This window comes from Dermacentor silvarum, chromosome 9, assembly GCF_013339745.2.
Source record: "Dermacentor silvarum isolate Dsil-2018 chromosome 9, BIME_Dsil_1.4, whole genome shotgun sequence".
Taxonomy (NCBI): domain Eukaryota; kingdom Metazoa; phylum Arthropoda; class Arachnida; order Ixodida; family Ixodidae; genus Dermacentor; species Dermacentor silvarum.
Genome location: NC_051162.1, coordinates 129612604 through 129640384, shown reverse-complemented (window position 1 = coordinate 129640384; position 27781 = coordinate 129612604). Strand labels below are relative to the sequence as shown.

Genomic DNA, 27781 nt, shown 5'->3' with positions numbered 1-27781 from the left:
GTCTTCTTAATTTTTTGTTGCATATGATGTACTATAATAATAAGGCCCTTTTCCGAACTAATGCGTTTGAATAGATGTTTAGAATAATTTGCACATAAAAATAAAACACAGATTTCGAATTAGAGCATAACGTGCAGAAGTTCGCCGGAATGAAAAAAAAAAAAGACTAAAAACATGTTTCCCAATTTTCCTGGAAAGAACTTAAAAAGTGAATTATAAAAGGGCGGGTACATCTCTAATGCGGAAGCAGCTATTTCCTAATAACCTGCAATGTTTCTCTGCTATATGGCCATTGAATGCGTTATGGTACATGCGCTCACAACTCCTATATCACGTGCATTGTCACCGATGGCTGGCGGCTTTAGATGTCGTTAAAGCTAGATTCACACGTACACCGGCCCAAAATCCAAGGATGAACCTTGAGTTACTCAGTGCCTTTCAATCACGCTGCACTCAAGGACGAAGTAGATAAACTGCTGGCGACGCAATACCTTGTCGCTAAGCCACGACACGCTTTTCCGAGGCGTCCGGTATGTCGTGCCAATTCCGCTCAATTTGCCACTGTTAAGCGGGCTCTGCAGGGCATCAACGCATAAAGGTCAGACGCATCTTAATGATCTTCGGATGCAAAGCTGTTAGGGTAACTTCTCATTGAAAATTTATTAAGGCGAAACCTTCAGGTGTCTGTGTTGGCGGGGCCCTCGGCGGCGACCTTGGCGAAACTGCGCCGTGACAAAAAATGGCCGACGCCGCAATAAATGCGCGGATTGACGTCACATTCCTCAGCGAGGTTCTTCCAAACTAAAGTAAATTAGTGGCTTTGAAAAGAAAATTTGATACATGTTGGTCTGGGTGGGCATCAAACCCGGGCCTCCGGGGTGCGAGACGAGCACGTTTCCCTGAAGCCACGGCTGCTCCACGGTTCTGGCTTAATAAAGGTGTGCCTAGTGCGTACCTGATTGCACACGTCACGTCACAGCCATCTCGCTGACTAAAGGTGCGGTCCAGTACGTGCACTAACATGCTGCACTTTAGGTACTACGTTAAGTGTTCATATGTGGCGTTCAGGAGGTCGCCTTAGTGGCACACGTGTACTTCCCACTTGCGGCGCGCTATGTCTAACAAGAATAGCAAAGGAAGAAGAATTCAGGATCGCCAGTCAGCCTCTAGAGTCTGTAAACGAGTGCGTTTATATAGGTCAATTACTCGCAGCGGACGCTGATCATGAGAAGGAAATTTACAGAAGAATAAAATTGGGTTGGAGTGAATACGGCAGGCATTGCCAAATCCTGAAAAGAAAAGTGTACAATCATTGCATTCTACCGGTGCTGACATACGGGGCACAAACTTGGAGGTTAACAAAAAAGCTCGAGAACAAGTTAAGGATCGCACAAAGAGCGATGGAACGGAAAATGTTAGGCCTAACGTTAAGGGACAGGAAGAGAGCGGTGTGGATCAGAGAGCAAACAGGGTTGACATTAAGAGGAGAAAATGGAGCTGGGCAGGCCATGTAATGCGTAGGATGGATAACCGGTGGACCATTAGGGTTACAGAATGCATACCAAGAGAAGGAAAGCGCAGTCGAGGACGGCAGGAAAACTAGGTGGAGTGATGAAGTAAGGAAATTCGCAGGCGCAAGTTGGAATCAGCTAGCGCAAGACAGGGTATAATTGGAGATCGTAGGGAGAGGCTTTCGTCCTGCAGTGGACATAAATAGAGGCTGATGATGATGATGTATAACAAGAAGTCTAGCCCTGATTGTATAACTTAATGTATTACCAAATGTGCAGCAGGCTTTCGCCTTCTTTTGTTACAAGAGTGTAACACCTGCCGAACGTTTTCTGTCATCGTTGCGTTGGTCCGCCACGGTAGCTCACGGCACTGCTCTGCTGAGCAGGAGTTCGAGGGACACTGCTTTTGCTACCTAGAAGGAGTTGCCTTGCGTGCTGAGTTGCGCTAACATGACGCATCCGCGTATAGTTAGAACACCATCCGTGGAGCTCAAGCGCTACGCTAAACCTACCTATCGCTGTCAATACTTCGCCCTCGAGCTGAGACTGCCAAAATTTTTAAACACTATATATTTGTCACCTGATTTGGAGTTTGTGTTTCCACACCACCATAAAATCTGATAGAAGCAGAATTATTCGCCTTATAGTACATTTATTTCTCCGCCCTTTTGTTTCGCAGGTGAGCCTTCGCATGCGGCAGCTTGAGCCCCCTGGTAGCATAATTGTAACGGCCATCGAAGCATCTTTCACTGTAAGTAGAACGCACTGACAGGCTTCCCGTCTTCGTTTTGTCTGGTTTGAATTCTCTACCTCTGAAGAAACACGCTTACATTATGTGTACCTAGAGGAGCAAAGAAAAGCAAATAACAAAATAACAGGACATTTTGCAGTGATGTTTCAGCCATAAATGATAGCCTTCCGTCATGAATTCTGCGGACTTTGGGAACCTTGTGAAACAAAGCTTTAAGCTGTTAATATTTTTGATGATATGCGTGCCAAGAATGTTTCGAAGACTATTTACCTGGCTGCTTAAGCAATGTAATGCGCATTCGGCAGCGGACTGCAAGAAAAATTGAAGGACTGATTTATTTATTTATTGGCACTAGAGGTCTTCGCAACATTCGTCGCCAGATATTGTCTTGCGAAGACACAGAAATGATATGGTGCGCACTACTTAGGCTGTACTAAAAGATAAAAAATACTGACGTGCACGAGTTTGCTGCATCTATTAGTTTCTCCAGTGTATCCATAGGTGCTGCATTAACACAGCTTTCTTTCGATGTTGCAGTCCAGTCAGTACCGGGTAGAAATTTTTTTTCGGATGATGGTCGACAGAATAAAAATTAACACGCCAACATTTTCGGTGAAAAAAAAAAAACTCGTAGCTAATTAAATGCCTAATCAAACAGTGCGTCTGCGCTGTAGATGGAACAGAGCACATCATTGAACTCAATACGTGCACATCTCAAATCCGTGTCCTAAAGAACAATTAGCGGAACTAATTAGAAGGAACTATAGTTCATATTTGTAATGTTAACATTATTGTACCATAGAGTGAATAAGTTAAGTTTTTTAACGGACGAGCTTGGTATATCATCCCCACTTAAAAATTTAAATACGATAGGGCAGTGAGTGATAAATTGCTCCTGCAGTCCTTTCGGTAAACTTAAGAAATCTTCATTCAAAGGCAAACCGTGTAAATGGGAACTTTAGGCTGCGGAAGATGTGGTGCCGCTGCTCAGTTTACTCGTTGAAGTGCTGAATAAGTGCTGAATCGCGATGAGAGTAAATCAATCAATGATGGCAATATTTATTACAGCAAACATTATAATCCTTTACCGATAGCTAACGTTTCCGACGAAAATATGAGACGATGATAGGCGAGTGTTTTAAAACGAACGATTTATTCATTACAACGAAGCTGTTTCTGCGGACCATGTGCCGTCGTGCGTTCGCTAAAACCCACGTGACCTAGCTGGAGAGGAGAGGAAAAGAAGAGCTCAACCCTGTGAGAATGCTGTGAGAGGGTGCAGATGAAAAGAAGAACGGGGAGGGGGGTTGACGTACGTCGCGCCGTCCAATACCCCCATTGGAGGCGGAGAGCGTGAGGCGCCAACCAATGGCGTTGTACGAAAAAAGTAGGTCAACGGAGGAGTGGGGTGTGAGAGGAGTTCGCGTTAGCGTTGGTTGTACTATATGGAGCTTTGGTGAAGGACTCTTGTCCTGAGAACGTCGTAGAAAAGTGTGAGGAACGTGCTAGGAACGCCGTCGCCCGTCACACGTGGACGCTGACGCGTCCCATCCCCCTCAAGTAGCGCCGTTCACATCTTCGCTGTTTGACCATTTTCATGGAGTGGGAGGGGCGGTGACTTTATTTATTTATTTATTTATTTATTTATTTATTTATTTATTTATTTATTTATTTATTTATTTATTTATATTTATTTATTTATTTATTTATTTATTTATTTATTTATTTATTTATTTATTTATTTATTTATTTATTTATTTATTTATTTATTTATTTATTTATTTGCGCTTAGGGTCCGAAGGCATTTCAGAGAGGAGAGGTTAACAAAATATATAATTTAGTGCCGTTTTGAAGAGGCCGAATCATATATCGCAGTGATGGAGGCGGGAAGGTGGTTCCAGTTACGGCTGGTTTGTGACAAGAAGCATTACAGAAATTAATGAAGAATGCCGCCACTTTCACCTTCAAGTGCTGATCGTTCCGCGAAGACGCATACGCTGGTCACAGAAAAAAAAAACACACAGAAAAAGAAAACATTCGTAAGAGCTCGGTTACCGTAATAAATCTGGCGACAGAAACTTAGGCCGGATACTTTACGGTGTGATTGAAGTGTCGGTTGACGTAGTGTATGTCGATTTTCATTGATGAAAGGTCTGCGTAACGGGAATACATAGAAAATATTTATGTAAAGAGAGGCGCTGTCCTCTACAGATTCAAGGGTACTAGAGGTATCCCCGATGGACTGTCAACAAAGTGTTCGGGTACATGTCGAACGTTAAGTTAAATTGTGGGGTTAAACGTCCCAAAACGTGCACAATGCATTACGAGGGTTGCCGCATGGGAGGGAGGCGGGATAATTTTGACTACCTGGAGCTATTTAACATGCATCTAAATTTTAGTACACGGACGCTCTCTCCTATGAAAATGCGTACGTAGTCGAACCTGGAATCGAATCTGCGACCTCCTGCTCAACAGGAGAACGCCATAGCCAATAAGCCACCATGGTGGGTGTATACTTCAAGCGTCAGTGAATGAAACAATGTCACATGTCGATAGACGGGGGGAAAATGTCGCAGTTTCGCCCGAAAGGCGAAACATCGATTGCGATAGCAAATTAGTAGACAACTATACGAACTAAGAATAGTAGTTTTATCGGCCGTATAAACTTGTAAACATTCGCTTACTAACTAAATTAGGAAGCACGGTGTAACGCCGTGAACAGGTAAACATGAACACATCTCGCTCGATGACCGCGGAAACTCGCTGTCAAAACGCTGGAGTGAGGAGGCGCGGCCAGCGAATAGACCTTCGTGCCGTCTCTCGCTTCAACACGAACTAAACGTCGAAAGCACAGCGCATACGAAACCACGAGCACTTGTTGCATTCTGTCCACATCGCAGATAGCCTTTGAGACTAGGCCCGCGCGGATGCGCACTTATTCCACGTGCGGAACCGCACAGTTGAACCGCACAAATCAATTATATGGAACCGCACAGCGACCTCCACGACCACGAGCACGGCAGAAATGCGCTTGGAGTTTCCATATAATTGCTATCTTAATAAAAGCAAAGAGGAAGAAGACAGGCCTTACCTCAGCCTGGCGATAAGCGTAAATATTCGCGGTATATAAATGATCACTGATCTGAGGCACTGATTCTGCATGAACAATATAATTAAAGTTTGCAGATTTCCTATATTAGTTTTGGTATTTCTATCTCTCTTTATATTATGTTTCCTGTAAAGCATTTCGATTCCTGGTGGGATCACTATACCAGAGATGGTTACTAAGATTATTTGTTTTTCAGCAAAATGAGCCATACGTGAGCTTGTGGAAGAAGGATCTTCTTGGCTTAGAAACATTGAAGAAGCTACAAGAATACATGGTGACCAAGCCACTGATGGCCAACGCAGACTTGGTGTATCTTTTATCAGGGTAAAAGGACTCCTTCGTTTTGAAGCATTTGAGAACCTTGCTCAGTACAGTTCTTTAATTTTGAAGTGACTTGCATTTTTGGTTCCTTTCGCCCGTTTTCGTGATTGGTTGTTGAACTTTATCAGGCGATAAAAAAGGCACCGATACATAAGGCGTTCACGTGACTGAATTGTGGGGCGTCGCTTAGACTTCGTGGTATACTGCCGTCCTCTACACATGACACCCCTTTTCCTTGTGGCAGAGGCGGGAGAGGGCTTCGCGGGGGGGATGGCCTCCCACGCCAGCGGTTGCGACGCTGCAGGAAACACTTTTATGACAAATCAGCTTATACGTCATGAATTAAATTAAATTCTGGGGTTTTTACCTGCCAAAATCACGCTTTGGTTATGAGGCATGCTTAGCGTATTAATTTGGACCACCTGAGGTTCTTTAACGCTCACCAAATGCGCGGGCGTTTTTGCATTTCGCCCCCATCGAAATGCGGCCGCCGCAGCCGGGATTCGATCTCACGACCTCGTGCTCAGCAGCGCAACGCTACAGCCGCTAAGCAACCACGGCGGGTTGTGTTATAGTTACCTATACTACCACTGCAGATGTGCTGGTTAATGACTCTATTCTCTGCAGAATTACGCAATGTGACAAAGAGCGTTACTCTATAATTACCTTAACTGTAGCAAATATGCGTCTTCAAGCTCATCATTCCTTTAATTATGTGAATAGCTCTCGAGAAGCGTTCGGCTATTCGCTTACAGTGACAATCATCGTCGATGGTTTCTGTATATATTTTCTTATCGTTCTTTGTTTTATTTTAGCCCATCTCCCTTTCCATCGCTTTTAATTTCCTTCACCGTTTTTACCCCAGCACAGGCTAACCAGCCGGTCTATGCATGCTTAGCCCCCCTGCCCTTCCCTCTCTTCTTTTTCTCCTCTCTCGACTGTATTATGCAGTGAAGTGAATAGCAGTGCGAAGTGCAATGCGATCACGTGCGATCACGTGCGATCAGGTGCGAGTGAAACGATCACGCACGTTCTTTGTGAGTGTTCTCGTTTTAACAAGCAAAGTGTAGCGGTCTGCTCCGCATTAGATCGGCTGGACAGTCGCCTACTCACAGAAATCAAAATTCTTGAACACTGGCGTACCCAGATATTAGCGCGAGCGGCTGTGTAGGCACTGTTGCGTTATATGAAATATGCCCGATTATCCAACAAATTGTGACTCTGTGATGGATGTCTGTGTAGGTGATGCTGATACTGTATGCGACTAGGTGGTGACGTGACAGACTGTGTGGAAGCGAACCTACATTCTTACGTTGTTCATTCATTCATTCATACTTTCGTTCTTTCTTTTTCCTTCATTCATTTTTTGCGTATCTTTCGTGACCCTTTCTTTCTCCCCATGTATAAGATGAGCGACCCTGGTTGACCTCCGTGTCCTTACTTTCGTATCTCTCCCCGCTACGCTGACTTCGGCAGCGCCACGGTGACTGAAACTGCAGCCAATTTAGGTGCTGCATTCGGAGCAGTAATTAGTGGGATGACTATGACATATTCATGAAAAGATTTGCTGCGTCTGAGTATATCACGCACATTCGCAGTTGTTTATGTTATTTAATCATGAAGGTTATTTTATTCTACTGATAAGAATTCGTTAGCCCTACTGAGCAAACAAATGCACAGTATGTCTGCAAGCTTTCTAATCTAATCTGATCACTTCACTGCAGGTACCGGAGCTTCCCTATTTCTCCCCGAAATAATTGCTCAGTTTTCTTCTGCAATGATACAAAGTCTTTGAGTAGTTTGCTCTCTTTTTAAAACAAGACATAAAATGTGCTGTTGGTTTAGGTTATTTCATTGCCATTCGATAATACTAACATGATTTTATAATTTTTTAAGAAGCTAATGTGTCTTTTGCGTGTGTATTTGCAGGCGAGATATGATTAAGTTAGTCAATGGCACCAGGAGTTCCGCAGTTGCAGGTAAGGGCAAAGTGTATGTATTGAAAACATCGGTCACACTATGTCAGTAAGCAGTATCCAATCGTGAACATTCAGAATGGCCACAATTTGATTTCGAATCTGGCTAACTTGATTTCGTTCACTGCACCGACAAGAGTACAAACTATCCTGCTTTTCGCGTTCTTGTCACTATACTCGCGGACAACTTTCTGTGGCAATGAAGGGAAGGCTACGGGCGCGTGGCTGCTGCACATGTGTTACCGCGAAAACTAGTCCGGCAACGTTTGACAGTGCTTTTGGTTGCTCGGCACAGACGTTGAATCGACGCAGCTTCCACGTGCGATGGTGTCGCGTTTGCTCAGACGCGGAGGGGAAAAGCCGCAATATAAGCTAGCTTTTACACTCAGTGGTGTGTTCTGTCTTATTTAATTGTTGCTAATAAGGTGTTTATGTTTTCTCTTCCACAGCCTACAACTAACGCGGGACTCTTTTCAGAAGCGCTCTGACTTGTGCGCGCTTTGCCTCCGTAGCTTTCCCTTCATTGCCACAGAAAGTTGTCCGCGAGTATACGTGAACATGCACGCGATATTTCATAAGAAAAAAAAAGAGAACTTCTAGTGGTTCATATTTATCTGGATGCCTGAATGATTTTGCAATTTTGCGTCTGTGGCACTGAGCTCCTGAGTTCGAGCATTTGTTCACTGCATTTACTTAGTCATCGGCATGTGAAGGAAGTGTAGACAGCGGTTAAACTTACGAATGGCAGCTTAGTGAGTTAATATGAATCTGGTGTGCAATCGAATCATTGTGTCCTTTCAAAATGTACTAATTTTTTTTCAGAGGGGGGGGGGGGGGGGCGGTGCTCACTGCATAGGGAAGTAAAAGGATAGATGCGTAAACGTACCTTCTATCTTGCTCACGAGACCGAAGATAGAGCTTGCCAATATTGAGATGTAGAAGTGGGCCGCTATTTTGTAGCGGTGCCTTCCGCTTGATTCTATGCGAGTATTTATCCACCCCTCATGGCGGTCTGATCCCGATGGTAACGCGGGCGAAGCGTCGCTCTTACCACTGACGAAGTGCGAAGAGCGCGAAAAGACATTAGCATCTGAAAAAGCATCGCTCAACAGTCGCAACCCAAGCGCCAGAAAACCTTGTGAGGGTCCCTCATATGCTGCATCCGCTGTTTTGACATCAATCACATGCGCATTATTTTTTACGAGTCTTATCTCACCTTTCCATTCCCTCTTTCCCGTCCCCCAGAGTAGGGTAGCCAACCAGACGCATTTCTGGTTAACATCCCTGCCTTCTCTTTCTCTCCCCTTTCTCTCATCTTCCTCCTTCTTGTTTATTGTATTTAAGCGGCGTAATCTAGACAATCGGACATCATCACTTGAACTTAGTTCATATGATGGCAACGCTTCAATGACAATAAAAAAATTAGTTGATATTGTTTTAGAAATTGTAATCTAGGCATTTGCCAAACTCTAATGACCGCAGATCGCATAAGGGCAACGATTCACTGAAAATAAACAGCTTACTGTTTTTGCTCCATCGTTCCCACCCGGTGTGGCCTTTCGAATTTACCAGCTGGTTTAAGCGCGTTACATGGTCAGCGAACGCAAAAAAGCCCAAGTTCTCGCTTAGTCATACAAACGTCTCGTATATTCGGATGCTAGCACACCAACGCACATTTATTGTGAGGTAACTGGAGAAAACTAACGTAATAGACTTAGCTTCAAAATGCAAAAAAAAAAAAAAAAAGTTGCAGTGGCTTAGCTCGGCTATGCCAGGATATACGTAGCATTAGCAAAGGTTCAGCTGATTATTCTTAGCTTTCCTGGTTGTCTAGATTGTCAAGGATTAGCTTGATTGTCATGCTTACTGCTGCTCGAATGACACACACGCGGTATACGTATTATGTGGCACATGTATATTTATTTTTGCTCAACGTCACGTTGCTCTCCGTTCTTCTGCGCTGTTGAGCAGCATTTGCGCTCTCCTTCTCCATGGCTATACCACACTGGCAAACTCCAGTCAGTAGCGCAGCGGCTCCAGCGCAGTGTCAGACGGTGACTGCACAGCGAGCGCGCGCCGGCGCCAGTGCGTCTACCACGGCTACGACGTCACTCCTCTGGAATGCGCAGACCGGCGGCGGTGAGTCGCGCGCGGCGGAGTGCGCGAGAGGTGCCGGCTCCGGTGGTTCCGGTGCGCAAGCCGTGTGACATCACTGATCCTTGCGCATGCGCAGCACGGCTCTTGATGTGCCGCGCGAAACGGGCTTGGCTAGGCCAGTGTAGCTAACGCTACAAAAGAAAGAAAAGCGCTGGCTCTCCCGTAAATGAGAGTAGATGTAAGCATGAAATGGCTATCATATAACCTCTTTTGCGACCTGTGGGGCCGCCGCCTTCAACCGCGTTTTTCTAGCAACAGTCCAACGCGCTCAGCGTCTGCCGCCACTTTTTCTTCTTGTCGCATCGAAGTGGTCGGCTGCAAATGTGCGGCCTCAGGTCTCCTGTATCTGCCTTTTAACGTTGCTATTGGAAATAGCAAATAAAACTTCAGCGTACTAGAAGTTACGGCTTGCTTGAGTGATATTAGACAGTTTTAGTTTAGCGTTTGCAAGCAAACGTAAACGCATTACGTACGTAAAGAAATAGAGTCGTCATCGCTGCGCATGTTCTGAACGTTATTCGGTTTCTGTGGTTTACGTGCGCTATGATAACGTACGTTATTTGGCGAGTTTAACGTTCGTAATGTTTACGGATGCTAACAAATAATGTCGAACTTGACGGCATCCATGGCTCCCGCTTCAGCATGAATTTTCGTGATGGTTGCGCTCTCACTCGCGTAGATCGCCAGTAGCTATAGAAATGAGCATTCGCTTTCTCTAAACTCACCTGAAACGTTAGTTTTGAGCTCATAGCGCGTCCAATTTATGAGATATTTGGAGGTTCCGGCGCCCGTAGGCGTAACGAGACACGTCCGCATAACAACCGGATGGTTGCTAATGGATTGTCTTGGCTTGAATGCGTTTGGCACGAGGCACCAGACGGCGCCCTGTTTTATAACGTCTTCCTTACGTTTGACTTCCTGTGCGCTAAACTAAAAGTCTTGAAAGGACGCTAACGTCCCGCAAAGGCGCTTACGTTTAACCTACGTAAGGCGACAAACGCTATTCTAAAACTGTCTACTACGAAGAAACATTAGGAAGAACTCGGAAGCAATATCTTTTGTAACTTGTTTAGAGAGTAACTAGTGTATGTAATGCGGCCCTGTGCAAAGGGTTAGGGGCCAGAGACCGCATTTTCTTAAGTTTTGACTGGTTGCCCGGATTATTTCGCTTTGTTCTCGCAATTTGACGCAACATTGCAGACCAATCCCGGCAGCCAAATAGAGCAATGTACCCCAGAGTACGCAAACTACGGGTGATAATATGGGGTCATCTTGAAGAACAGCTGTTCAAACTCGGTGAATCCGAGTTTATTCGCCGCTGGTCTACGCGGTACCTAACCGTCTCTCGAGGCAAAGTTTTCCTATACAGCCAGAATACTGCCAAATTCTGTTTGCCCGAGTAGAGACTCTGTACTTGTGTGTGCCTCGGGTGACATTCATGAATTCGAGGGTGAAATTTATGCTTTTGGATGTACACTGTCATAGTGGTTTTTGATGTGTGGCAAAGCCAGTGTCATGCAGACACCATTTACTATTTTGTTTGCTCATCTGTTTTGTTTACATCAAGTACGATGTATTGCATGTGCGATACGTTATATTGTACATTACGTTCATACCACAGTTGCGCGCGTGCCTACGGGTGAATAAATTTCCTTGTCAACTTGCCGGCATGTTCTCGTTTTGAGTGCCCGGATAAAAACTCTGGCTTCTGGCTCAAGGTCACTTGAAGGTCGTCGACAACGGGAGCTAAAAGCATTTCATGTTTAAAAGAGAACAGAAAACTAACATTCACATATATTATCACGTAAATAATGAAAAGTGCAACATGAATCACTTTTAGGCAATTGTATGCCTTAGGCAATTAAGGCCTTAGGCAATTAAGATGGAGTACTCATAAAAAGTGAATGAAATTAAGACCAAAAGAAAAAAAATGGGAGAGTTGGTACGGAAGAAGAGACAGGACACAGCGCTACTTGCAACTGAAACCTTATTCGAAAAGTTAGAGACTATATACACCCGACTAGCTCATACGTCATCAAACGTCATCAAAACAAGCAGGTAAAAAACAAAGAATATTATTCGGTGTAAGCACGCCAAAAAACTGCCACGTGTTAAATCGCATCAAGAAAAGCCACTTCAGTATCGTTATCAGTATCAGCACTATTATCAAAAATTAAGACAGTGAACTGAAGGAAAGAGAGACATTTGCTATGTATTCAGCTGAACTGTTGAATAAAGGAAACGGAAATTATAGCGGTAGAAAAAATCAACTTGCCCGCTCCTAAGTTCCCGTACTACGCGACACCTGCTCTTGGAACGACGCTGCACATACGACGCCGTGGTCACGATTGGCGCTCGCTAACACTATCAGGCTACATAAGGCTTAGTACACACGCCAAAATACCGGAGAAGCGGGGGAAGCCACCGCCATATATAGCTCATTTAGTGGAAAATCGTACGCGTCAAGTCGAGGTTGCGAGTCCGGCTTTCACCGGCGGCAACTTGTGTTAACCCGAACATGTATTCGATAACTATGCAAGGCTCTGTGTTTCTTAGAGTGCAGCTCTTAGGCGTCCCTTCCTCCGGTGAGCGTCGGCGCCGTGCCACGGCGTCCCTCGTAACCCAGCGAACGAACCCAGCGAAGGATGAAAGAGCGAACGCGGACTGAAAGATGGCGATTGCGATGAGAGAACGGGAAGGAAAGCGAAAGATGAGTGTATGGCAAAAGTGTGAGAAGAAAAGCATAGTGTCGCACAAGACAGACTCTGCGGCAACGATGGCTACGAGATGGCGCCAAAGTAGCGCGCGTCGTCTATGTATGGAAACAAAGCGCTACATTAGCTGAGGTCTGTCGGCGGGGCCGCTGGGAATCGAGCCAACGCGTCACCCACGCGCTGCCTCTCGCGATCTCCCGATTAGAGAGGCAGTCGCGCCACACCTCGCTCCGTTTTCAAGGTGCCGCACGAGACAGATTGTCCACGCCAGCCAATATATCGCGAAATGAAAACACGTATAGAGCTGCGCTGAAATTTCGCATTAGGGAGTATCGCAATCGGCGGTGAATTTTTTTTTGTGAGGAAAATGCAAGCAATTAGCCGTAATACGAAGCCAGTTACGCGAATTTAATTACGGTGTGCAGAAATTGAATATGCGGCCTAGCATACTACGCTGCTTGAAAAACGAGGTGTGCGTCTTCACGCAGGCATGGCCTTCACGGGCAAGGCCTGCAGGACCCACAAGGTTGGAGCAGGAGAGGACAAGCCCGGAATGTTTACGGGAGTGCAGTACACTGCGCACGAGATGGCACATCTGTGAGTAAATATATAGCCAGCAGTGAAGGAAACCAAAGCCATTATGAGTGAACTGCTGCGGGTCGTTGCTACGGAAAAGTTTAAATGGAAACCAACGCAGCTGTGGCAGCAAGAAATGTAATTGTTTAGAGCTAGACGGATTACGTTTTACGTCTTCAACGGGCGCGTGAATAGTTATTTCTTTCGTTTCTTATTGTATTATTTGTTTCAATTGAATATGAAGCCGCGTAGGCCAACATTTGAAAACAATACAAACAAGATCCACAGAATGTCAAAAATTTCAATAAATTTCAAGCTTAACCGAGGAAAAGTTGGAAAGTTCGTGATGTCGGTGGTGGGAAGAGGTATATTGAATTGGAAATTCAATATAAACACAAAGCGAGAACCTATTCCTGAAGAGTAATGCAAATTTAACCATAAGCCACAATCTGAGTAAATACATTTGAAGGACGTAGCTTTTATTGTTTAGGGTTGCGTGCTGATACGGTCTGTAGTGTTGTTGAGGTGCCACTAAAGGGTTTTATACCCTGAAACCTGTGACAGGGTTCAGTAAAAGTCTACAACCAACTATTCAGGAGCTTCTTCCTGTCATTTTTGTAAGGTATTCTAATGCATGCATTCTGACGCCGTTTTTTAGGGATGAGGAAGGTGCTCGCTAGGCGTCGGTATTACCTGCAGGAGTACTTAGTAATGGGCATTGGGCCGCGAATAATAGGAGACTTGACTGGGAGTGTCGCACATGCGACGCTGCTTTTTTAGTAAGGGCTTAGTAGTAGGTGAGGATAACAGTATTAATAGCAATAATGAGCCGCCATGTCGGGACGCTCTTAGACTCGTTCCACGGGAGTTACACTTAGTAGAACATATATGCAGGTATGTTCCACTTAGTGAAACTTACGCGGAACGACAGTAGGAGTGATATACCATGGCCACTGGATATACAGCATAATATAACAAGGAAATAAGATCGGCCGAAGGAAGTGCTGACACTCAAGGACATTCGTTCCCCATAAGTTCCAGTTATTAAGTGAAACATTATTGCAAATATTTTCCACTTACTAAAGGGCACTCTATGTGGAACAAGATTAGGACTACCATTCGTTTAATACTCGCAATTTCGTTTCACATTAGCTCCATAAGGTAGAATGTAATTTGCAAATATAGTTCCAATTAGTGTAGCCTATGCGGAACGAGATTTGTAACGAACACAAAACTGCTTGCGCAAGAGGAAAACCACTTCTTCACTGTTGTATTCGAGAAACGAAGTCCTTTACTGTAAGCCCGAATTCGGCTTTAAATATCCATGTTTTACAGGCTTGGCTCTGATCATGATGGTTATACCACCTCCAAGAACTGCAAGGCATCGGACGGCTACCTGATGAGCCCCCAGGCAGGAGGGCCGCGCTCCTTCATGTTCTCAAAGTGCAGCAAGAGCGCCATAAAAACATTTCTGAAGTAAGTTATCTGTATGCGTCTGCGTTTTCGCTTTGTATTTGCTCAATGTTCGGTACACATTTATTCGTTTTTAATACGTAGCAATATAGTGGTGGGCCAGTCGAAAAATTTCATGTGAAGCCAGACAATCCCTTTCCCAATACAGGGCGAGATTGGGCAGTTTAAGCCCATTGTGTAAGCGGTTGATAGCTGCCACCCGGAGTACACTGACACGCGACCTAATGTCCGCGATAACAATAGGCGCGCCGGCGCAACACATTCTACGAGCTGGTGCACTTTCCGTCGCTCTCCATATACCATACGTAGAAAGGGGGCGTAAACCCTAGGACAGAAATGCCTAAGCCTATACTAAAAGGGAGATAACAAGTAGTATATGGGACGCTCTTGTAATTACACCCGACCAGTGAGGATGGAAGGTGACTAAAGGGGATACAATAGGATAGGATGCGTCACTCGTGCATTAATTACGAGACGAATGCGCAGCCGTCCGCCCTCCGCTGTCTATGACGGCATTAATGAGTTGGTTATGCCGCGCCTGGCGTCGCGCAAACAAATTAAGCGCGACCTCCTCGAATGGGAACTGTCGAAGATATGCGTAGCATTATATGCGGGCGCGGCGTGATGCGGAAGGTATATGTTCGCCAATGTAAATATGGGCATCTCTCGGCTCGTACTCCTCACTCATATATAAATAAATAACACCTACTACGTCACCCCCCCCCTCGCTCTCACACACACAACATTACCACGCATAATACAGTACACACCCCGCCGATAGCCATATAATGCTACGCATATCTTGGAAATTACCCATTCAGGAAGGTGCGCCTAATTTTTATTTCCCCCCGGAAGTTCGTTTTTTTTTTCGATGAGTATGTTTTCCCGATGAACTTCCGCCGCATTTTTTCAGTGAATAATTTAGTGCGCTGAGCTTACTGTCCTATTTTAAAAGCTGAATAACTCGTCGACTTGTTGGAATTAAAACGCATTGTATACGTGAAAATCATGTTCTTGAGCACTGTAGCTGCATTCAATACACAGAATGAAATGTTTGTGAAAAACAGTCTTCAACAAGTGTACACGCCACATGGCGATGGATGCAGGTGTTGAGGGTCAGTGCATCAAATAATCAAACATAGATCAAATAAGACTTTATTATAAACATTATGCGGGTACTGGGTTCCAAGAAAAATGAACAGGTACATGTGATTAGGCCTTACAAGCCATTGCGCAAAAAATAACAAAAAAAATAGCGTAGCTTGCACTGGAGGCACAATGCTAAAGAGAGCGGAACTGATGGGCACCTAGCTAGTCCTGGCTTTTGGGCTAGGCTAAGCACTATAAAAGTCATCCCCCCAGAGTTTGGAATTGCTACGAAGGAAAATGTACATCAGAAGAAAGACTGATACACTGATAAGACGGCAAAATAACTACAAATCTGAGTGTTCGCCTTCGGTGCCCAAGCTCCGGAGCCGTTACACTGCGGAGGCGAAGACAGGCAAGTGGGACACGAAGCTCTTGCGTATGAACGGCTCTTTTATTAACGTTAGAACAACTAGACCATAGCAAATTAGCGTCGGAAATGTACAGTGCCCAGCGATTGAAGCGCTGGCAGCGCGCGGCTGCCGCCGTTTTTTTTTTTTCGTTTTTTTTTTCGCGCCACAGGTGAGCGCCGTGGGACCAAATGCAGTCATAATGCGTTACTAAGGTTCTGGCTTTCACTCTACACCACAATGCATCAGTTTGGCGCCCCCAGCGCTTACAGTCAATGCAAAAAGCGCTGGCGACCATGCGATTCGAGTATCGCGTTATTGCCGAGCACTGTATGCGCTGTTGCCTACAAACCGCACATATACAGACTTTCCGCCTGAAAAACGCGATGCCGCGATGAACAACGATTGAATTTAATGGCCTAACCAGTTTCAGTCATGTTTCAGTAACTGTTGGTGCACCCAAAAACGCAACATGTTTGATCAGACTTGGTTTCAAGGCAGCACCTGCTGCGCGCGGCCCGGCGGCCACATGCCATAGTCCTGGCTTTTGGGCTAGGCTAAGCACTATACAAAGTCATCCCCAGCCTTTTCCGGAATTTATCGCGAAGCGCGGCCTCTTCTTCGGGAGTACGAACTATCTTTGGGCGTCCCATGGCTTCTACTGATCGAGCGCCGCCGTGCACACGCTTACATAGCTGTTGCCTCAAGGTCAGCGCCTGCGCAGATCCAATTGTTATCACGGCGCTTGCGCAGATCTCAGCGCGGCGGCGGAAACCGGTTGCGCGCAGTGTCTCCGAGCTGCTGCCGACGCCGCCCGCGTTTCCCCGGCGCGAACGCGTTTCCCGCGTTCGCTGTCGGCGCATGCGCAGTACACAGGCGGTAGGTCGCGCCAGGTGTTCTAGCTAAAGTCTCTATATAAGAAAAGTACCGCCATCCTTTGATCAACGCCACTTCTCTCTTTCCTGTATCTCCGATTGGACCATGATAGTGCGCGCTTTCACTGTTTTATTATTTTTTTTTCGCCTTAGAGCCATGTTGAAAGTCCTTTGCGCAGCCGCAGTCACCAGCGGCGGCTAGCTGGCTTTCTGTGAGACACCATACTTTTTACAGCTAGCTTAAACAGCTTCACTGTTAAAAAAGGGTAACAAATATTAATAAAGCGCTTAAGAAGCAAGAATTGACTGTCGGACTTAGTAGTTCATGATTAGATGATTTTGGATCTTGCACTGTCGGCAGTGGAAATGTAACCGTGTTTTCCCAGTGTCAAACGCTGTTCAAATGCCCAGATAAAACCAACAAGAGCCCCATTAAAATCCTTTGATATTGAGCGCTCAAAAGGTAAATGCGTCAGTTCTTTGAACGTATGCCAGGATGAAAATAGCACAAGATGCCTTTCTGTCTTTCCAGTTTTTTTCGTAGCTGTCTTACATCGTTCGTCTTGTTCTTTGTGTATAACTGAAATGCAAGACGTGTGGTTAAAGACATTAGTCAGCGCCATGTCTGTGTTCTCCGTGTTTCGTCCCGTCTAGCTTATAGTGATGTTTTCATTAAAGAAGGCTTAAACAGAACCTAATCTGGAAATTAGGTCTATATACCGCCGTGCATGTGTGCCTCAACCACCTTAACTATTTCATAACTGGGTATGCAGCCTGACGCGAGGCTGCCTGCATCGGAATGTGTGCAGGTTACAGCTGCGACCCGCGATGGCCGTGGTGAATTGCTCTGGTAAATTTGGCTTTCGCAGATACATTTCTTCTGAAACCGAATTTCGCGAAAAAAAAAGGAAAACAGCCTGCCGCATAAAATAATTTTCTTTTTCGGTGTAAACAGAAAACACTGAATCATATAGTATCTCATACTGTATTTGAAGATAAATATATGTGCTTTGGAAGACAATTCTCTACAGCCTTGTGAGCAAACGTAAGTTGTTACCGTAAATTATATATATATATATATATATATATATATATATATATATATATTCGCTTGAACTGACGCAGTGACTACGTATGACTTGTTCTTCGTAGGTTTTTCAGTGATTTATTTGATCCACCTCGCTAACTATGCTCAGATTACCAAGTTCTGCGTGTCTCTTGACAAACACGAATCAGAATCCACAAGTAACCATACTGCCTGACCAAGCACTGAAACTGCCTGGAGACATCATGAATGGGACGCAGTACTGCAAGAAGTATTTACCTGCGTACCCGAATGCCTCCTATGCTGAGGTGAGACGTTTCAATTGCGTCGACATATTTCTATCGTCTAGAATAAAATTGCGAAGTGTGTACATGGAGAATGACTCACGTTTACCTTTTCTTGTAAATGATTTCAGTTTTTTGAATAACGTACGCCTGATTGCTTTAATGCGAGAGAAGGCCTTTTTTACCTTCTAGTTTTCTTCATGATTAAAGGGAGTATCTGTAAAATACTTAGCTCTGTAAAACCATGAATTCTGTTTCCTCCTTCAAACATAGAATATGCGCACTACTCGTGATGCTGCAAAAAAGCGGCGATTTGAGGGGGAGTGGAGGGAAACGCCTAAATGAGGAAGTAAGACAAAGAAAAGTGCAAATCTTACAAATAATATTAAAACAGAACGTACGATTTACAAAAGCTCTGCAAATTTGGGAATATTATTATTATTTAGAAAACAGTCCATTATTTTGAGAAGGAAATCAATATAGCATTATTTTTCTCTCGCGGATATAGTCTGAAATAGCCAAGCAAGCATTCTTGTGGCTTAAGCCAAATGCAGAGTCCCCGAAAGTGTTTAAATTACGCGGATTTACCGACTCTGTTTCGGGAGATATCGTAGGCGGGGACTGGGTGGACGACACGAAGCTTTAGCTGCAGTTTCAGAGAAGATGCAAAAAGCGCTTTCGGAGCTGATTAAGCCATGCCCAAACGGCGCGAGCAGCGTATATAGTGCTTGCTCCAAAAGCGGGGTTAAATATGTATTCGAAGCTATCCAAACTTTCCGCTCACGAATTGAATCAGGAGTAGGGTGTTTTGGCCTTCTTTCCTTATTTGGTACATATTTTGAAGCAGCGGCTTGTCACGTTTCTGACTGAGTAAGGTTCCTCGGTGCGGTCGTGCACTATCTGATTATTTTCTGCCTAATCGCTCGCGGGTGTGCTCAGTCCCGTGATATTTGTTCTTGCGGCGCACAAGGCTTGAAACTTAGCTGTTCTGCACATTGTAATACCTTGTAGCAAATATATATTACAGCTAGTAACTCGCTTACTCTTGTGGACCGTCGCGAAACAATCAGCTTCGACCATTCGTGCATCATAGGTGTAGTCCGTCATTTATTGTGCGTATACAGTGCGCATATATTCAAGTGTGCGCCCATTCACTTATTCTTAATACGTCAGCGATAGAATGGGCGTAAGTTTTCCTGCCATTTGGGACAAATGCGTATATATAACGTGCGCGAAACTTACTATGACAGGAAGCGGTGCTACTCCCTTTGTCATTGTTTAACGAGTGGTACTCAACCTTGCCGACGTTCTGGGGATGAAGCCCTTTCTTTGAAGGTTAGCGATACAAGGCTGGCGGATGAGCAAATTTGTGTATCCTCGAGGAAAGCCGTACATCTCCAAGTGCCGGAAACGTGTACGGACAGTTGCAGCAACGGCCCGCGAATTTGGCCCCACATATTCATTCCATTCCTTGATATGCCAGTCACTATTTTTGCAGCCAACTACTGCGCACGTCTTCAATCCACAGGATTCAAACCAGCATGAATGGAGCACAATGCGTTAGCGAAGACTCAGTTGCATTTCCGACAGCTGATCGCATAGAGGCAAGGTACAACTGCTAATGGTTTAGTATTCGTGCGCGGTCGCTGAGGCGACGTATGGCGCGCCGCCGTAAGCGCCATCTCGTTTCTCTGGAATAAACTGCTCCACGAAAAGGGTCAATAAAGGCGCCAAGTACATTCTTGATATTGGCCGAAGACGTCTTAAATCGAAACCGTGTTACAAAATTATTTCTTTAAATCGTGAAAGAAATACACAGTTTTCAATGGAACTAAGATCGGGAAATGAAAACAGTTCGTTACATCGTAAATTTCGTAAAATCGAGGTTTGTTATATCGAGGTTTGACTGTATTCGCTTTACCGAGAGAGAGAGAGAGAGAGAGAGAGAGAGAGAGAAAAGTCATAAGGGAAAGGCAGGGAGGTTAACCAGGCTGAGCCCGGTAGGCTACCCTGCACTGGGGAAGGGGGAGAAGGAATTGAAAGAGGAGTAGGAAGAGAGAAGTTCGCACCTTGCACATTTACACAGTCAAGCGTTTATCGCTGAGTTTCGTCACACGTGGTCATACAGGCCAGTGTGCCCCCCAAAAAACGAAGCAGCGCCTTTGTAGCACTGCACATAGTAGGCGCACGAGGCCACGGGCCCAAGATCTTCTCCTTCGTAAAAGGCCTGTCGTCCAAGTGCCCCAAAGCAGTCCGAAGGGCACTCCTCTCACCTTCGTATCTGGGGCAGTCACATAAGAGATGTCTGATGGTTTCCTCAACACCACATGTGCGGCAGTTGGCACTGTCCGCCATTCCCATTAGGAATGAATAGGAGTTTGCAAAAGAAACCCATATTCGCAGGCGGCACAGTAATGTTTCTTCTCGTCGGTTAAAACCCGCTAAAAGTTGCAATTGCAACTGTGGGTCCATGGCTATATTCTGTAACTCAAAGGCAGCCCTACAGTCACTCTTATCAGCTCTGCGCCGCAACCCACATGAACAATTGGTAGCAGAGATACGATTACGCTACCATCAAGCTGTGGACAGAGGCCACGACATTGTTTTTCAGTGGCTACCTGGGCACTGGAACATCACTGGCAGTGAATGTGCCGACAAAGTTGCCCGTGAGGCACATGAAGAATGGGAAAGATGCTCAATACCATTCTCAAGAACGGATTCAGCGCGGCACATCAGCAGTCTTGCCCATATTATAACTCTGAGAAAATGGAATGTGCATGGAATGTGAACCCAAGTGCATCAAATGCATCGTTTTTGCATGCCGACCTCGAAGGATGTCCAAAGACTAGAGCATTGCGTGAAAGTATACTTCATTGGATGCTGGTTTTTAATGTACCTTCGCAAACGTTTGTTGCATTGCACATATCTACATTTCAGTTTCGAGCTAAAAGTACCATCTCTTTCGCTACAGCGGGATTCTGACCTGCTTCAATGCAAGTTCCGGTGCCGGTTGAAGTCAGAAGGAGGATTGTCATATTACACGGTCCAAGAAGCACTCGATGGGACCCCTTGCAACAAATCTAATTCAAAAATGGTAACAACCTATTAGCTTTTCATTTTTAATGCATGTACTTTCATGGACCATAGAACACGTAGCATCTAGTTTACTGGGAAAACGCAACGTCCGTTTTTTTCTAATTTTATCACCACCTATCAATGTGACAATCAACGTAGTTTAGTGAACCTATTGAAAGATAACGGCATTTCTCAGTTTTCACTAGTCATCCTTCTCTTTGCATCAACCTCGGCCAATCCGATTCTCCGTGACTCATCATCTACAAGAATATCAGCCCCCTAAGATATCCACCCTACAAACAAAGGAAGCACAGAACAATTATTTTTGGGATGCCATATTTACGCCATTACCCTGCATTAAACTGCTACATGTGCTCGCGGATAAGGGTACGAAGCTCACCACCAGGCAGGTAATTGATTGAGATTATCTACTCGGCGAAATTGACGACGACGACACGGCAAATCTCAGGGAAGTAAGCTAAAAAAAGTTTCGCTTTGGAAGTTCTCAAAAATGGAGTCGAATGTGTGAGAAGCACATACTCCCGCAACAAGCAGTTGCCATCACTTCCTTCGTTCTGTGAACGACGCAAAGCCGAGCGAGTTGGTAAATATTCATGGTTTAAAGATCTCGGTGCTTAAAACACAAACATAAGGAAACGTTCGTGTTCTGTGTTAACTTCGCTCTAAGAGTGTCCACACCGTTAAGCCTGGTGGGTGGAAGACGATATTTCTCATGGAGAAAGATCTTTGGACCGCGGCCATGCACGGACCAACTTACAGAAAGGCACAATAGCACTGCAGCAGTGCCTAAACGACCGTCTGTGAGGCATCGCCGAGAGTACCGGTTCGTGCGTGACTATATGGCATGTATTATCCCTGGTGTCTTCCCTTCCTCTCTTTATCTTTTCCTTATCTACGCTCCCATCCAGCATTTATAGATTGACTAAGCGGCTCAGTTAAACCTCGGTAACACTCCCTACCTTTCATACGCACCCCCCCCCCCCCCCCCCCCTTCCCCTGTTTTTTTTTTTTTTCTCACTTATCCAGTCTGATTTTTTACCGGTTGTCTCGTCTGAGCATAAAAGTCTGTAATTTATTTGGTAGACGTAACTTCTTTGGTAACTGCACTGTCGCTAACAACTTCGCTGACAAGGCTGCCTGACCTGCCCCACTTAGGCACCCGGACTCCTCCAATAAATATAGCAATGCTGGGTACAGGAAGAAAATTTAGTTTGCTTTCTCGCACTACACAAGTTTTGAGGATAAGAATCAAAAGGTGGGGGAGTTGGCACGCTTTTGGAAAATTAATGTGAGCGCACAAAGGACGGATGACTGATTATATTTTGTGTGTTATAGCCCTCAGCGCCAGTGTTTTGCCTTTCACCACCCTTCCTCCTTGTGCGATGCCTGTTAGCTTCCCAAAAATATTTCTTTATTTTCTACGAGCGCCTATACTTGTCGGCTGCGCGCTCCTCTAGTATATAGCTGAAAGGGCCAACTATAGCTTCCCCAGCTGCGATGCGATATCACTTTACCGGGGCTCGCGTTAGCAAATGCCTTTTTAAATCGGAATGGCCGATATACCAATATGCGGATCTTGCGGACGTCAAAAAATCGAACTTTTTGTGTACTTTTCCTCGATGTGATGTACAGCGCATCTATCTTCAGACAGCGTTATCGTGGTACTGGCTGATCTCCATAAGGTTTTCTTAAACGAGATTTCTGAAACCACGGCAGCCATGCGTCGCTGGCACAAAGGAATCTGCGCGCTGCTAAATTTTTCGAAATCAGCTGGTCTGAGAGACCATTTGTAGTCTTGCTGTGGGCACCCTTTTAAGTGAGCGCAGTGATCACTGCATCCCAATTTTCTCCCTTTCCCTTAGCCTCAGTGTAAAGCGGAAAACCGGGTGCTACAAACCTTTCCTGTACTTGCTTTATCTCTGTTCATAATATACAAGTGTTCCGTACTCAACTTCTTTAGAGCTCGATTTCCAAGAGATTTTCAAGAGCTCGATTTCCGAACGCACACCGCTCAGGAAATCGGGTGCTCACCATTATATTGTTGTCTGGTTCTTATTGTTTTCATGTTTTTTTTTTCAGAAATGCAAGGAAAGCGTTTGTATGGAAAGTTGATGGTGGCCAGACATAAAAAAAATATCCAGTGCCAGAAACTATTCCAGTTGCAGTTTATGGTTAAAAGAAACTGCACTCAAGTGATACAGTACAAATAAAGAGACGTTCTCGTTTCGCCAAACAGGTGGGTTCTTGCTTCAGCTGTTCTCTCTTTACGACATGTCGAAAAGGTTGGAGAAAGGAGTCAACGAACTCTTTGAATAGGAATATTGCAGTTGGCCCCGAGGTCGTTTCACTTTAATGCTTTTAGGTATGAGATCACCTTGAAGACAAGCTTCGATAGAAATTGCGGTAAGCTTGTTTCGGCACCTGTTGATTTCTAACCTGCGATTGGTTTAGGCCCCATTCATCTCCACTTAAATAACGGGCCAAAGAGTCCCCACGGCACCTACTCTGCTGCTAGGCAACATTGTTTTAATGCAAACCATTCTTTGCCTTATTCCAGGCACTTCGCTGTAGGTATGTATGTATGTAGGTATTTCCCGGTCTCGCTACACTTCATAGGTCTGTAATAAAAAGAAAATACATGACTGACAGTGGAATCTAATCTCTGCCTTCGAGCACAGCAACCCAATGCTCTAACCCCTAGGATATTTTTTTTCTTCATTGTCTTTTTGACAGAACGAATTCAATAACAAAATATTGAAATACATCCGCCTTTCAGTGGCTGATACGAATTAAAACTTCCTGAGCACTACCAAATCATCAAACCGGGCGGTCCACTTTGGCGGATCGGGTTGCATTCTGAGCGCCTCTCGAACACGAACAGCAGTCTGAATGAAATTGCCACGTACAGAGCAGACATTGCTTCGGCACGATAACCTTGTATGCGGGTCTTCCACAAGCTCTGTAGAGCCAGGAGCATGATTGAATCTTAAAGGCCACCGCCTGTGTTATGAACCGGCAAGAATCGTATATCGCGTGCGTCCAGTGGCAACATCGGCCACGATCGCACGCATAGTCCTCTCGTGCCAAAGACGACTAGCTTTTTGAGGCGTCTGGAGCGTGCGGTAAGTGCAAGTTTGTTATTTTCTCGTGACAGCTCGCGCTTTGGGACGCTGTGTTAAAGTGCTTCGTTACGACGTTAAGCTACATTCCTTCCCCAGTGCAGGGTAGGAAACTGGAGATCTATCTTCCGGTTAACTTCCATGCCTTTCGCATCTCATTTATTTCTCTCTCTCTCCCCAGAATATTTTCAGACGCGAGAAATTGGCAGTCACTAAGCATACACCAAACAGGGTAAAGGCGGAAGCCTGCGCACTCAGGCGACATTCATTAAATTACTTGACATTCTCATTCGAATGCGTTGCTACTTATTACTTCTTTTTTCAGACTAAAGCTCGCGCGTTTCAGTGCCTTAATTGACGCTACCTTAATTAACTGTGCCTTAATTAACATCGCCCTAATTAACACAAAAGACACCGGGTACGACTCCCACCAAAGTTTCTGGGTTCAAGTGCTTTAGTTACCTATATATTAATTAACTGTGCCTTAATTAAGTTCACCTTAACGCCAAAGGTGGTGGCTTCGACACCCACATAGGCTCGAGGGTTCGACTACTACCGAAGGTTGTGGATTCCAGTGCCTGAATTAACGCATCCTCTTTAACATGGTGAGAGAGAGAGAGAGAGAGAGAATAAACTTTAATAAAAAGAGCACGTCAGCGTAGGTAGCTCCCCCGCTCTGCAGTGGGTGGTCCCCTCAGTCCAGGAGTCCAGCGGCCTTAGCTGCCCTTCTCGCTCGGTTGACCAGGTTGAGCTGGTCCGTCGAGTCGGAGCTGGACAGCGCTGCCTCCCATTGCCGTGTGGTGGGGTATGTTATGGGTGTATTAACATGGTGACGATGGTGACCCACGCGCCATCAAAATTGATGCGTTAGCGTTGCTTCCTTGACCCGCAAACCATCGCAATTGTTGCGTGAGAATTTGCTTATAGGTAAGACACGATGTCGGGTTGGTGTAGTAAGTGAATTACTACACCGAATCGTCATCGTGCACGATTTCACGAACGCGAGGTGTGCTTGTATAAACACACAGCCAATAAAATTGTATAGAAGTGAATGAAAAGCCGTGTCATTCGACCCGAACATCGCCGACTATGGTGTCCCTAACGAAAGTATCGGGATAGCGGAAACAGGCTTTCCCGACCGGCTGTTTCCCGACATAAACAGGGCAATCACATAAAACCAATACTTTCACGAACGAAATCTTTCAAGCGCTCATTTTCCCCCTAGAGAAATCACTGATTGAAAGACACTATAGCCAAGAGTTTTGATTGGTTCCAAGCCCTTGTTTCGTGTATTTTGTTAACTCTCTTACAAGTCGTGTTCTCTGTGTATTTCCGTATTTCCGCACGAATGGTTTTTATTTTCTTTGTATTTTGTATGTTTATCTGTGGTCATACTTTATTTATGTATTGATTTGCATATATCTTACTTTTTAATGCACAATAAATAAATAAATAAATAAATAAATAAATAAATAAATAAATAAATAAATAAATAAATAAATAAATAAATAAATAAATAAATAAGTAAGTAAGTAAGTAAGTAAGTAAATAAATAAATAAATAAATAGATAAATAAATAAATAAATCTTGTAGTCATCTGCTAATATAATATGAACAGGTTTACGATTGATGGATTACACCTACTATGCCTGAATGAGCTCTCTCAAACACGACCACTCCCGCTCAGGTCGACAAACGTACTGCCGAGCCATGCTTCTCTGAACTCCGAGCGAGAGGCTAAATTTAGCTTAGAAGAAGTATTCAAGCTCTTAGAATGGGAAGGCTTAGGAGTGAGGATCAACGGCGAATATCTCATCAACTTTCGGTTTGCAGATGACATTGTCCCATTCAGCAACAATGGGGACGAATTACAGCAAATGATTGAGGACCTTAACTGAGAAAGTGTACCAGTGGGATTGAAGATTAATATGCAGAAGACAAACCTAATGTTCAATAGCCTGGCAAGGGAACAAGAATTCAGAATCGCCAGTCAGCCTCTAGAATCTGTAAAGAAGCACGTTTATCTAGGTCAATTAATTACGACATAAAATGTCATAGGGTCCGCTAGCTTGCCTAGGTGCTGGCCTGCGACAGTCCTCGATGAAGGTAAATAAACAAAAATTGTTCCTTCACGTGTCTTTCTCAAAAAGAAAGTGTTATAAGCCTTACATGTGTGCAGTGTTTTGCGGAAATTTCACGCTTGCTTGGCTATGGCTCTCCTGCGTTCGACATGGAGGGTCCAGAAATGGTGTGAAGAGACTCGGGTATGCAACACAGAGGGATATCCAACCCTTTTGAGCACGGCAGAATGTGTCCGTCTTCCTAGGGAGTGCAAAAGCAGGAGCCCCAACTTCTTTATGAGTCCGGCATGCAGGAGAGGCGCAGGGCTCTTTCGGGCGTCACTGTTAGTCGGGTCACTTTTTTTCACCCTATAGTGCCCAAACATCCTTTGCCGAACGAATGGATCCACTACGAATAGGGAGCGAGCACACGTGCCAACCTAGACCGTAAGACCCCCACCATATGCTAAGACCCCCACCATATAGTTAGACATGCAAGCTTTCTATTGCGTGAATGAATGTAACTTGTGTACTTGGTTACATCATTTCTGTATACTAGTGACCATACACCTTCTGCAGCACGCACAAGGCTTTTGAAGTACTCCATTGCAGCTGCGTTCTTTATACAGCCTACCCGAATATTTTTCTCGGATCGCTAATTATTTGCTCCACACTGAACTGTAGTCATAACTCCTTTCTTTTAAATGCAACAAATCTACTCAAGATGGTTTCTGGGAATGCCGAGCGACAAAATTTCTTCGTTCGCCTGTATTTTGAGATCCTATGCCGGGGCTTCCTCAACATCTGGGCGGGCGCTTTTCGCTTATGCTCCCGTAGCCCATGTAACGTCGTGAGATGTCGCCTTTTACAGTGATTGATAGCGAACACAAAACACTTAAAACGAAACATTGAACCTAGCTCCACACGTTTTTTATTAACACTCCGACAAAACCAATGCGCAAGTTTCGTCTTTTAATGCACGTTGCTTGACAAGAGTGGTGAAATACGTGTTCAGACTGCCGTGACGAACGCCATGACAAAGGCATGGAGGCAGTGTAGTTCTCAAAGTTTCGAATGAAGACTCTGAACGTGAGGTATTCTGACAATATCGAAGACGTTTTACTTATGTAATTGTATTTTTCTTTCTGTACGACTCGGGTTTCGGAAAAAACCCAATTTACCTTGTTTTCTGTGTTTTCTTGTTTTAGTAGTAATGCT

At 44.8% G+C, this 27781-nt stretch overlaps 1 protein-coding gene across 1 annotated transcript in view; it reads left to right on the top strand.

The window, feature by feature from the left end:
- The window catches only part of LOC119464294 (venom metalloproteinase antarease-like TtrivMP_A), a 28197-nt gene extending 4586 nt beyond the window's left edge, over positions 1–23611 (top strand). The window contains exons 7-14 of the mRNA XM_037725201.2: positions 2191–2262; positions 5568–5695; positions 7622–7671; positions 13028–13136; positions 14451–14591; positions 18156–18312; positions 21260–21382; positions 23464–23611. Of these exons, the coding sequence (XP_037581129.1) occupies positions 2191–2262; positions 5568–5695; positions 7622–7671; positions 13028–13136; positions 14451–14591; positions 18156–18312; positions 21260–21382; positions 23464–23496 (813 nt within the window). The 3' untranslated portion in view covers positions 23497–23611. The remainder of the gene's footprint in view (positions 1–2190; positions 2263–5567; positions 5696–7621; positions 7672–13027; positions 13137–14450; positions 14592–18155; positions 18313–21259; positions 21383–23463) is intronic.
- The last annotated feature ends 4170 nt before the right edge of the window (positions 23612–27781 follow it).